This window comes from Mycetomoellerius zeteki, unplaced genomic scaffold (genome assembly GCF_001594055.1).
Source record: "Mycetomoellerius zeteki isolate Tzet28-1 unplaced genomic scaffold, Tzet1.0 scaffold135, whole genome shotgun sequence".
Classification (NCBI taxonomy): Eukaryota; Metazoa; Arthropoda; class Insecta; order Hymenoptera; family Formicidae; genus Mycetomoellerius; species Mycetomoellerius zeteki.
This window is the reverse complement of record NW_017256287.1, coordinates 4,729,186-4,742,510: the sequence shown is the minus strand read 5'-3', so window position 1 is coordinate 4,742,510 and position 13,325 is coordinate 4,729,186. Positions and strand designations below refer to the sequence as shown.

Genomic DNA, 13,325 nt, shown 5'->3' with positions numbered 1-13,325 from the left:
AACATCGCGTTTTAAGTCTAACATTATTGCTATTATAGATATATTCGAAAAACGTGATGTTTCGATAAATGCACGAATCAAGCGATATCTAACGATACCCATGATTACAATTAGAAATAGCCTTATAGAATATTGTTGAATATAGGATAGCGTTCCGTAAATCTTTATTGTAATAATTTCAAGTGAATTAATAACAGTACTGTGATCAATTTGTATCACGTACAGTGTCGTTTAATGAGTAACAATTAAAAAGTAGGATGAGAATGAAGAGAAAAAATGAAGAAGAAAAAGAAGAAGACCAGGGAGTCTTAAAAGTTTGTGCCAAAAAATCCTTCCACGGATTATATAAACTTATAGTCTGGTCCTTGGCACGATCGGCTAACGCGCTCGCCATGCTTAAACAATAAAGTAGCGCACTCGAACGGAGTAGCGCGCTCGGTTAATCCTTAACAAGACGAGTATTTCGTTTCAGGTATTTCAAGATTTTTATACAATATATACACCTCTTGCGACTAGAGCAAAACGCTTCGTAATCTGGTACGCGAAGTTGCTGTGAGACTCGATGATCGGTGATAGTGGCGGTGTGAGATGGTGCTACTATTGCCGTTCGTAATGTCAAGTCCCCTTCACGCGCGCGGAAGGTAATGACTGGCGCGGTTTCCTCCTTGGCTCGAAGCGGCGACCGCGGGGAAGAGTTCTCTCGTCGGCCGAGACTCGCCGACGACGATGACGATGATGATGACGAGACCCGTAAGTGTGCGTCCGTTTCGCAGACGTATCCTTTCTCCGGAGGAGTTTTAATACCTCTGCTGTCGCGGCTGCGCTGTCCTGGCTGCCCTACACCGGACAGACCAGTATCTCGTACTCGAACATCAGCGAGACGGCGACGAAGACGAAGTAGAGGATGAACATCGTGAAGCCGAGGCCCCTGTTCATTTTCCATCTGAAGCAGGCGATGCTCATGATCACGAACAGCAGCATGCAGAACAGTATCGCTATGCTGCACACCATGCCCACTGAGTTCACCTCCACGGGTTTCCCGTAGATTAAACCGTATAGGAGCCATGGAACCGGAAGCCTGTGGGCAAAATCAAAGCACAAATCGAGCCTATTTTCATTGCTCGACTGACATATCGATACGATTATAATTATTTCACTATTCCGATCGTTTATGTTTTATCATTCTTTTCTTATTATCTCCTAATACATAAATTAAGTACGTAATTTTAGAATGTCAAGAATGTATATTCTAGTAAAAGACCTGTAACATTTACAGCAACATAGAAAATTATGAACAATTAATATTTTGATTATCGATAATAGGCACAAAAAATATTCGTACAGAGAGAAAATAACTTTTTAAAAAAATCTTATTTTTGAAAAATAAACATTACCAATTTATTAACAAAGAATAAAATAAATTGCCTAAAAAAATGTGTAATAATTAAAAAAATATATATCTTATCTATAAAAGAAATGAAAAATTTTTTACATTATTTGGACGTACAATAAGTATTCGTACAGAGAAATTTAACTTGTAAAATTAGGAACATACAAAGCTCTTTTGTTTATATTAGAACACAACGTACTCATTGTACAAAATTTCTAATTAATGTTTATTTTCTACAAATAAAACCTTTTAAATAAAAATTTCCTTTATACGAATATTTTTTGTACTGATTTCTCATCTCTGATCACTCATTGTACTGATTTCGATAAGTTTTTATTTAAATCTTTCATTATTTGTCATATTAAATTCGTCAATTTATGATTCAACAATTTCTAAATTAATATTTTTATGATCTAATATATATCTCAAGCACAGGAGGATGATTCAGGAGAAAAGGATAATTAATGATGAGAAAAGTGATAATATTCGTGATGAAGACAAAAGTTATATGAGTACATGTTCAATTCGGAATAGTTTCCGAGATAAAGTTGCGAAATGTAACACGTGCTCTCGATAAAATTTTCTGGGTATACATTTACATTTCTGGCATTATAAACTCTATTAGAATATTACGGTTTTATGATTGCACGTGCGACCGGATCGTCCACTGTATCGATCAAGTACAGATGTACCTACATGTGCATGTGTAAGTGATTGTTGCGTGTTCTATATTATTTGAAGTACAGTATCTATAATTCATATTCGTCTGTAACAATACTGTCGACGTGCCTTGGATATATATCGTTTGACGTGCAATCATAAACGCAAAGCATACAAATGCGAAGAAATATTTCTCCGCTTCCCTTTCAGGCAGTCTGCCAGCTGGCAATCGGTCAGCGGATGCGTGGCTATGATTGATCATCAACGAGAACGATTCGATGTTTCATCTCGCGTGCGATTGCCAGGAAATCAAGTGTCACAAAGGGATGCGCGATCAGCTTCGAAAGATTGAATCTTATTGTTAGTCGTAAAGATAAAGTAAAGAAAAATAATTAATTCTTACTAGCAATAATTATTATCGCTAATATTTTTGCCTTTTATACTATAGATCGTTTAAAAAAATGTTATAAATAAAAATCTGGGCCTTGAAATAATTCCCAAACAATTTTATTACATTTAATTCTTGTCAATAACATTATTCCGGAAATCGAAATCTGCGTTATTTCTAGCAAGACCTTTAATATAAGCAAAATATGCAAACCATACGAGATACCAAATTAACGAGCTTGAAAATTAATGAACTTTGGCACTTGTCCAAAGCTCGGACTCACGTAATGCGACATGGAAACAACCACGACAAAATAATTGCGCGTTTTTATTAGATAAGAATTTTTTCTTAGGATAGGACCTTGCGGTTTTAGTAATAAGACGAATCGAGATTCTGCGAGTAGAGATTCTCAAGAATTTACCGTGGAAAATGAGTCTTGGTGTATGGAACAGTATTCGCGATATTTCCCGCGCTAACAATATAATAATGCTGAGGAATGACTAGCGAATGCGATTACAGTGAAATAGCGAGAATGCCTTGATGGGTTCAGTCCGGCTATCAATTCCGCACGCCTCTTCTAACCCCGTTTGAGCATCAGCAAAATTCCGATTCGTATTGCACACCCGAACGTGTATTATGAGAAAGAATATATATATATATATATGTGCACGTATGTGTATAGATATATATGAAATTTGTGTAAAGATATTGACATAGATATGATGTGAACCGTGTATATTACGTATAAGTTACACAATTAAGTTCATTGTGTTCGTACACGTGCGGGAGAGCCCAATAATTCCGATATTGTTCGATTCGTCTATTGAACTCCACTGGCGTTGATATCTTATATGAGCTGTAATCATTTCTACTGTCAATCAACTTCCTGAGGAGCAAGGTTGACTTTGATTAAATGACATTAGAAAAAGTTTCTTGCAAACGCGCTTACTACTAGTGAAAAATTGTGGAATAAAACATTCTGCAGGAATGGATATGAATTTTCTAAATTACTAGAATAAAAAGTTTTTTTTTAGAATGCACAATTTTACGTATTATGTTTAAATTTTCAGAAGGATAAAAGCAATGATGCAATTAAAGAACTGGAGAATAATTGATAAAGTTAATTTTTTTTATATGAGTTTAGATAAAAATATAATAATGATTATATGTAAGAGATATTAAAATTTTCAAATAATAATGGTATTCAGTATTTTTAATTCAAATTAAATTTAAAATTACAATATTAAAACCTATGTTGATAAATTACATCCAAATTAGGTATATAACTAATGATTCAAATCTGAGAGATATCTTCAGAGTAACTGCATATTTTAAAGGAAACTAAATACTATTGTATTCAGTACAACATTGATATAACTGTACCAACTATTGGCTGCGTATACATTCCTGTATGCACAATATGAATAACAATAGCATCGTTTCTTCCACTAGTCAATGTAGAATATTGCAATATTACGATAAATGCTTCTCATGTATTCTGAACGGAAGCGAAAGTAAATGAGAATTGGCAGAATTGAATTTGAGTATTTAATTAACAATCTTTAGTTTTTAGTTTAAACAATGCCAAGTTAGAAAATATCAAAAAAACCAAAATATCCTTTACCGTTAATAAATTGGAAATCTAGATATTTGCAGTGCAAGCCAACCGATATTTTTTTGCCGTGTTAAATGTTATCCCAGCATGCTATTTTCCTCTTTTCGCTCGAACGATTAACGTTACTGAAATTTGAGATTGATATCCCTTCCAGAATAGGCTTCCCGACCTCTTTGGCATCTAGCCCTTTTCGTTAATCGATCCTTCAATATAGTACGACGCAAATGGGTTTCGAGTTCAAAAACAGGGAAAGCTATGGACGCTTTCAGGAGTGTATTATATTTCTTAGTTGCGACATTATTTTAATATCTTACATTGTTTTGCTCTTTCAAGGCACAAGAAAGTTTTGAAAAAAATCTTTACGTACGATATGAACACATTAATATCATCTCCTCGCGCCTAATCATAATTGTTTAATATTATAGTTATATTTTAAGATTACACAAGATATAGTACCTATTTATCCAACAAAAAATTTGCAAACTATTGTTTTTACTAAGGCTAATCAAATATTGAACTTGCATATGAATAAAATTGTAGTGTTCACATTTTAATTACAATATCGGAATAATATTAAAGTTTCTTCTTAATTTGTATTCCTCTTTTGTTATTCGTGCTATTCACTTGTTAGTTATAATTTTCTTTATGCACAAATGTTAATATAAAACGTGTCGAGAATGTATGCACATCCTTGCATTTTCCTTGCACTTTCAACTACATCATTCAATTTATGAATCTAATCTAATCTACATTCTACTAAACTTTTCTTACTTTTTCTTCGAAGTTGTAATCCTATCGGAAAATCAATATGACGTTTCATATCTTTGCTTCCTAGTATCCTCTTTCTTATCCATTTCAAATCTAGCAGTTCTGTTTTGTATATATATGTCGTATAATATGATATATCGAGAAATATATCATAAATCTACATACGGAATCAATAAAAAATATATGTGTTGCTGCGATATCTCTAAAATGAAAATATAATAGTATAATCTTTTGCCAATTTGTATTTTTATGAGTACTTCAATTTTATTCCACCATATTAATGAAATATTATTTCCTGTCATTCTTTTCATTTTGACTATATTTTCAAAAATATTTTAGTTTGACGATAAACTTCTCCTGTGAGCAAGTTAAAACTTTATACTTTTATAAACTAATCAAAAAATATTTTACTACATAGAGGTTGTAAACAATAATACGCGTAAAATAAAACAGAAAGAATAATGACAGAATTACATGAATATTCATAAAATACTATTAACACGAAATATAAAAAAATATTTCAATATAAAAAATTTTATTATTAAATGATAGTATATAGGGTGTCCCAAAATTTGTGATTAAAAATACTACAGCAAAAGAGAAACCTTTTTTGAAAAGTTAAATAAAATATTTACAAATAACCTTTTTTAAATAACTTAATTTTTCGAGAGCTTTCTTGCTATTTTGAGTCGCGAATTTGGGGACAATTCGTACATAAAACTAAATAAGTTCAAAGTGTGAATGAACTAATCAATAAAATCAAATCAAATTTTCTAAAATATTTTGAAATAAAATGCGATACTGAGATCCGTGCGATACGTAAGACGATATTACGTTGTGACGCGGGAATTTCAGTAAAGATATTTGGATGCTCACCCAACGGTCACGTCGAAGATGTTACTGCCGACGGAACTCGACACGGCCATGTCGCCGTATCCCTTTCGCGCCACGATGACGCTTGTGATGAGGTCCGGTATGCTGGTGCCAGCTGCGAGAAACGTCAGGCCCATCACTTCCGGCGGTATGGCCACTGTGTCGCCGGCGACATTCGCCCACCAGACCATCAGGTACGAGTACGCCGCGATCCAGAAGATCGAGCCGATGAACGTTATCGGAAAGAACTTCTTCCCTAAAATTAAGCACGTGGCATCTGTTACACATTCCCTGCAAGATACTATGGAGATTACATTAATCATCGTGAAGGATAATATCGCGCGCGACATAAAAAATGATTTTGACAATTTTTCTCACACGAATTGTAAAGACAACAATGTCTGAGTTAGCACGGGATATTTCTTCGCTCGGAATTATGCAGTCGACCACGTGGCGCCAACGTTTCATTCGCATATATCACTCGGTTGTAGTTTCTATTAACGGGAGTAATTTAAGTATGCTAAATGTGTTTGGTCGATTACCATTCTGACATCATTATGAAACATTGACTAACTAAATTATGCAATGCGAAAAATAATTTGTCTTGGATACGAAATACATACTTTGAAATAAAAGATTTTTTTGGAAATCAAATATACGAAGTAAAATTTAAATGAAAATATCGAGATTATAAATGTATAATTAAACGATAATTATTCTAATAATTTAGTGATAATGTAACTTTACAGCGAATTGTTTAAAATAAAGTATTTATGAAGTAATTGTTAAATAAGGAATTTCTAATATCGGGTCTTTTCTTGACTGGATATAACGGTAAACAAACTTTAGTCAATAAGAACCGTCAGTTCGCAAACTTTAATACTGAATTTACGTGTCTTAACGCTACAATGACGAGAATGAAGGTCGAGATTTCTAATCCGTTTCGTAATCTAATCCTAATGACCGAATCTCGAGGGTTTAATTCAAGAGTGACGGAAAAGAATTCCGCTTTGAATGATTTTCAGAGAAATCTAATATATATCGTGTAGACAATTATACTCTAAATATAACATATCTTTGTGGCAAACATTGTCAAAATTGATTTTTCCTTAATTATTATTATATTTATTATGGTAAGTCTATATAACAAAATGGAGATATAAAATGAAAATTTTTCTATTAATTTTATAATGTGAATAAATGGAGGCATGCTATGGGATAACTTGCTTAATTTAAGTGAGATTAATTAAGTTTACCTCGGGCAGTTTTAATTATTCGAGGAAAGAGTTACACCATGAAAATAAATCTTAATTTGATATGAAAATAGTTGCATTCTCGTTAAATCTTAGCAATTATTTGATAATTTTTTAATGAGATGTGCTATTGATGCATTAATAGTGACAGTTTCATGTAATGCATCAAAGTGATAGTTTCATGTAAATGTTTTTATAAATTCAGAAATTATTAAAAAAAAATCAGGAAAATTTATCGAGACTTATGTAAAAAGAAATGTCTTGATTTATGCAAACTTTTTGTATAAATATTAATAAACAAATAATTTCACAACTTTTCATATGTGTCTCATGGTGCGTACAACCCCATAATAATTGATTGTGATAACGTTCATATTAATGGATCTGTAATCAAAGGCTGAGATTGCTGAAATTCAAAGGACATATCGGAATTTTAGCTGACAATAGAATCAGTACCGTGTGCGTATGGCCATCTATACGTTTGCACGTATGCAACAATCAGTCCCCAATGCGAAATTAGCGTGTCAATATCATCTTTCGTCGTATTGTGTAATATCGCGATAGAAATGCATTAATAGGCTGAGATAATGCAAGAGACGTGTGATAAATGGTGGTTTGAATAACAGCAGCAACGTGTCTCGTTTAGGGTTGATCTTAGCATTTATTATTAAATCGATACACGGCACATACCGAATCTGATATAGACGTTCGTTCTTGCTCGTCCCGCTAAACAACCGAATTGTACCATCGTAACATTTTCCGCAAATAACCTGTCATCGACCTTCATCGCGAGGTTTAAAAAAATATTTTATCTTCTTTTTCTACGTCTAATCTTCGACAAAATATTGTTACAAATCAAACAATAATAAGAAAGTGTAAGCTAAGTAAAATGCAAATTCATGCGGCAAGTGAACTATAAGTGCCGTTTAATTAGTCTCTCGTGTTGATGAGATGAAGTTTCCACCTCGACGAAATCGATAGTTCGAAATCCTGAATTCCTGGAGTTGAGTTAATATTACCACGGGGTCGATACCGGGCGGCAGCAAAACATTGGGCGATGCTCACGCTGATTGATAGAATTTAATCTGATCTCGACTTTTTCAGCAGATAAAAAAAAATATGATGGCCTAGAGTTTTTTTTCAGTCGTAATTAATGACGCATTTGCAACGCTTTTCTGTATCTCTTTAGATAATATTATCGGCGAACGATAAATCATTATTCACGTTTCTATCAGCAAAGTGAGTTATTAGGTATACATGCAGATAATTAATATACGTATAATCAAGTATATAATATAATATTAAATCTAGATATCGCGTGAGATTCTTGAATCCCGCTAATTTTAATATTTCCTTACGCAGATCGAATATCTATTGCGGTTTACAATTTATTGCAGTCGAGCGCGAATGGGGAATATACACGTGAATATATATTCTCCTATTAACTAGTTATGAAATTGGAATGGAAATTATCTTGATATATTACCTAGGTCTTAATATCATCTCATTATTATAAAAAAATAGAGATAAAGAGCACAAGCACCCGTGCGAAATGAAGATAGAAAGCAGAGTGGAAGACATTAAGTCATCGTTGCAAGTTTAAACGTATTTACTGATTAAAACACTTTTGAAAAATTAAATTCGCTGTCCTTGAAGACTTATACGTTCGTTTCATAAATATCCTAATTGATTTTTCAAGGAGTTTAGATCTCGCAATAGATGCAAGATATGTAAATGAAACTGCTAAAACGCTCTTGGACTTGATAAAAGGTCTTGCTTTTGTCTCTGCTCCAATTTTCATTTTACCTCTATTCAAGACCGATTATCTGTTAGCATGAAAAAAACCTAATATTATTATTCGAACAGTCAACAGTGAAAACATTGAAAGAGTAGGTCGGATGAAACATGGGTGTTAGTGTAAATATTCGGTTACCTCTCATCGATCAAATGATCGAGAAAATTTGATTTTATTTAATTTTCACAAAGCTCTATTATAAATCTTCATATAGATATCTATATTTAATTTCGCATATTGTGGATATTTTTTTATAATACATATATAATTTCTAATTTTCTAAAATTAAAAAATACTTACAATGAGAAATTAAATATAGACATCTGAAGATTAATAATAGAGCTTTGTGAAAATTAAATTCTATCAATCAACATTCTGTATATACATATACATATATGTATGAGAGTAACTGTTCCTATTAGTGTGTCTTTATATTTAAATAAACCATAAAGAAAATGAGCACAAATAAATAAGAAAAGATTCTTTTTTATAATGTTAAATTATTAATATATATACCAAAGACAATATTATATTTTTTAACTGTTAAAATATAGTAAACATTTTTCGAAAGATATATATCACAACTTAGAGGAATTTATGTGAGTCTAGTAATATCACAAGATTTTAAGCTTGTTTCTATTGTGTGCCCTGTATTGGAGCGTTGTACTATGAGTGTACATTGAAATTGTAAGTATAATTAAAATAATGCAATAATAATTATGCAATATTAATTATGCAATATTAATTATGCAATATTAACTTAAACAATTAGTTTATATTTATTATCTGTTTTAGTAATTATATGTTAAAATAAGTCAAATGAGGATAGGCACACAAATTGAGAGTACATTAATGGAGTCATCGTTTCTTAGAGAGTCACATTAATAGGCAGAATATTTTTTTTATTTTTATCAAAAACATTACAAAACAGCATTTATTAGATTAAAAAAATATTACAAGAAAAAAAATCGACATTGATTTCAAGCAGGTAAAATTAAATCTGTAATATTTAATAATTAATTCAGTAATGAATAAGTTGGCTTAAAGGCACATTAATAAGGACAGTTATATCTTATGTATATAAACTTTTAAAATTATATCTTATATCTTACGTATATAAACTTTTAAAATTGAAAAAATGATATTAGAAATCGGAAGATGTTCACCTGAGTGAAAAATGATTTATTATAGGTTGCTTGAAGTTTTATAATAGATATTGAAGGACGATCATTGATTACCTCTAGGTGTTCTCGTATCCGGTAACGTCAACCAAAGAGGAAATAAGATTGGCGCGACTAAAATGTACGTTAGCCTTTTTCTTGGACTGCTTGGCCAGCCCATATTCAAGGCTTCTGGAGGTTCATCCTCTTCGCCCTGTAAACAAATATTTAAGAAAATAGGTTTCTCTTGGAATCACGTTTTTTATCATTTAATTTCAGTCTAAAATACTTGCAAATCAAATTTATTTAGTGGATGCTTAGGATGAAACGTTCATTGTAATTCTGAAGAATACGAATAAAAGGTTTATATGCATTATTAAAAAATATAAAGTTCAAAGATCTTTTTAATAACTAGTTGATTGTAAAGTATGTTTCTGTTATTCTTAAACAAACTACGATACAATGCTATAAAGCATATTTGTAAAATATCATTATTTCTAGTACACTCGTATTCAAGAAATAAGTGTATTTCTTGTATACTGGATTGATCCTCGTTTTAAATATTTGCACATTAGAAGAGATTGACATTAAAGAACTGTATTTGCTAAATACGACAGTCACTCGAGTTAATGTATGAGATTTATCCTCATGTTTTATAATTAAATAATCCGTATATCGAAGGAATAAATTATGTCACTGTAAGTAATAAATTATACTTTAAATATTGAGAAGCAAATTAAGACAAGATTCGGAAGCTTTGCGAAATTTGAGAAGATAAAAGAACTAAATCGTCTCTGCCTCGCTTAATTCTCGGGGACCATTAATCTCTAGAATCTCGTCACTCTGTTGTAAACTTAACGAGGCTACTTGCTGGACCGAATCATCGTGTGAGCTTTTTCAGGCGCATCGCGTTCGTTCCCACAAATTCGCAAACTTTCGTGGAAAACTGCAGGGTTGGTGACTTTGCTCCGATTATTCGTGGGAAACGCGCGAGGCTGTAAACGCGCAATGGATGAGTGGGATGCAGCATTGACCCAGATTCTCCGATGCATTCAAAATGAAAAGGCCCTCTCTCCGCTCATTTAGGACAAAGCCGCCTGAGACTACTCGCCGTTCCGTCCACACGCCACGATACCAGCCAGTACCGGCTAATATCCTCGAGAGAACTGGATAGTCAAGTTCCGATTTATATTTCTGCAGAGTAGCTCTCCAAAATGCATCGCTCGGGGAAATTGTTTCGTCATTCTCTGATATCTCCCTTTGCGTCGTTATAAGGACGATTGATGCAAGAACAATTATACCAGAGTTCTTTTATATCGCAGCAATTGTTGTGAAAGTGTTTCCGGCCAGTAAAAGCGCGGTCTCTTTTTACACGTCATTTTAAATGAGTAAATACCTGCTGGTATAAATTAGTAACTTAGATCATTTTTATTCACATATTATATGTTTTATATTTTCTGTTCAATTGTAAAGCCAATTTCTGTTTTCAATTTTAAAGCTAATTTCATGTCAAAGGATGGTTTTTTCCTCAAATGCTACATATTCAATCACTATACATATATATTTGTCGATATTTTAATTAATAAATGCCAATTAATTATCGTTAATAAAAAGTATTAAATATTGCATAACTTTTTTAATTAAAAATTTTTATTTGTAATAATGTAAAAAAATGCATTTTTATGGATCATATAACTCATATCTCTTTTCTACGTCACGACCAAGTAACGTTACAAAAAACGTTAAAATAGAATGGCGTACTAAAAGTTGCGATGTCTTACAATTTTGCGATATCTTTTTAACGGAAGCTGGCAGGATATCATGGCTGATTCAATCAGATTTGCCTGAGTTTGATCTTAGTCGAAGAATCGTAAAAAGTGAAGGGCGATGTCGGATAAGATTCGATACGGTGAACGTGTCACGCTTACATGCGATGCATTTTTTAAGCGAGTATCTCGCACGGTAGCTAAATGTTAATGTGGCGATAAAAGCTCGAATGTTTGACGCAAGATAATGACACGACGCAAACTATCGATTTAAATCGAGATCGTGCACGGCATGACAATTTGTTGCGACAACTGATTCGCTTTGCCGCCATCCGAGACAATTCTTTTTTAATTAAAATAAAAATTAATGTATGTGTATATTATTATAAATATTCGGCATTTTAGCGAAAATTTATTTTGCATCGTAATTAAAAGTCAATCTAGTATTTACGTTGCATCATAATTAAAAGTCAATCTGTTTACGCATTAGATGTACAAATAAAAAACGTTCCACATTTTTTAATGAAATTTAATATTTATTATTGAAATATACTGACATAGTTTAATTACGAAAGTAATCTTTATTGTTTTTCAATAATTTCTTCCACCTTTCAGGTAAGTTATAGATTCCAGTTCAATAGAAAGATCGGTCTTTACGTGCAATGAATTTCTCAAGGCATTTTCTTATATCGACACATTTTAATATCAATTTTTATTATTCAAGGCGTACTGTGATTCAGATTTATATGGCGAAATTGATCAAGGGTACACTATTACAACTTGATTTGGATATTTTATTGCATTCGGAATACTCATTAGACATAGCGCTTTCAGATTATTTGTTCTAATTGATGTAGCACCTTTTGTCTAACAAAAGATTTAGAAATGTCAAAGAAATAAAAAAATAGCTTGATGAATTACAAATAAAGACCAATCTTTCTATCGAACAGAAATCTATAACTTGCCTAGAAGATGGAGAAAAATATTGAAAAATAATGGGTATCATTTTCATGATTGAATTATATCAATATTTTGACGATAAATATAATATTTAATTCCATAAAAAATAGTGAATTACTTTTTGTACATTTAAAATATCATAAATTTAACTGAGTGATGATATCATAAATTTAAGCGACTTAAAAATGGGATTTCTATTCATTCATTGTCGGGTCTATAATTCGCGATGCCACTTTAGGATCTTTCGAAGACTGCAAAAGACATCGAAGGCGAGATGGGGAGCGATAAAATGGTTTGTCGAAGTTGGAGGCCGGGATAATGCGAAGTCTTCGAATATATGCATTCCTATCGCGACGTGTCGTCGGGAAGAATTATTGAATATTTATCTCTGTCCGCGCCAGGATAGATAGAGTTCTACACGATATCATCTGATGAACAATGGGGAAGTTCAGACAAGTAATATCGCTTGTGGTTTATTTTTTCCATTGTATCGATTGTGCCAGTCGTTCTTTCCCTGAGGGAAAATGACAAAAAAATTTTCCGCTGTGAGAATAACGCGTCAAATGATAGGTAAGAACTTACATTGACCATCGACCTTCGTTTTTCTTCTTTTGACAGTAATCGTGTCAAGATCCACGCGGATCCGATCGAATTTCTCTGCGAAAGAGGTGCGCCGCAGTATGAACTTATTTTCGCA

At 32.4% G+C, this 13,325-nt stretch overlaps 1 protein-coding gene across 2 annotated transcripts in view; it reads right to left on the bottom strand.

Moving 5' to 3' along the window:
- Positions 1–235: 235 nt before the first annotated feature.
- The window catches only part of Nckx30C (solute carrier family 24 member Nckx30C), a 63,780-nt gene continuing 50,690 nt past the window's right edge, over positions 236–13,325 (bottom strand). For both annotated transcript variants that reach the window (XM_018462260.1, XM_018462259.1), the window contains exons 5-7: positions 9,981–10,116; positions 5,698–5,950; positions 236–1,078 (exon numbers count right to left, since the gene is read on the bottom strand). In XM_018462260.1, the coding sequence (XP_018317762.1) occupies positions 838–1,078; positions 5,698–5,950; positions 9,981–10,116 (630 nt within the window). In that variant the 3' untranslated portion in view covers positions 236–837. The remainder of the gene's footprint in view (positions 1,079–5,697; positions 5,951–9,980; positions 10,117–13,325) is intronic.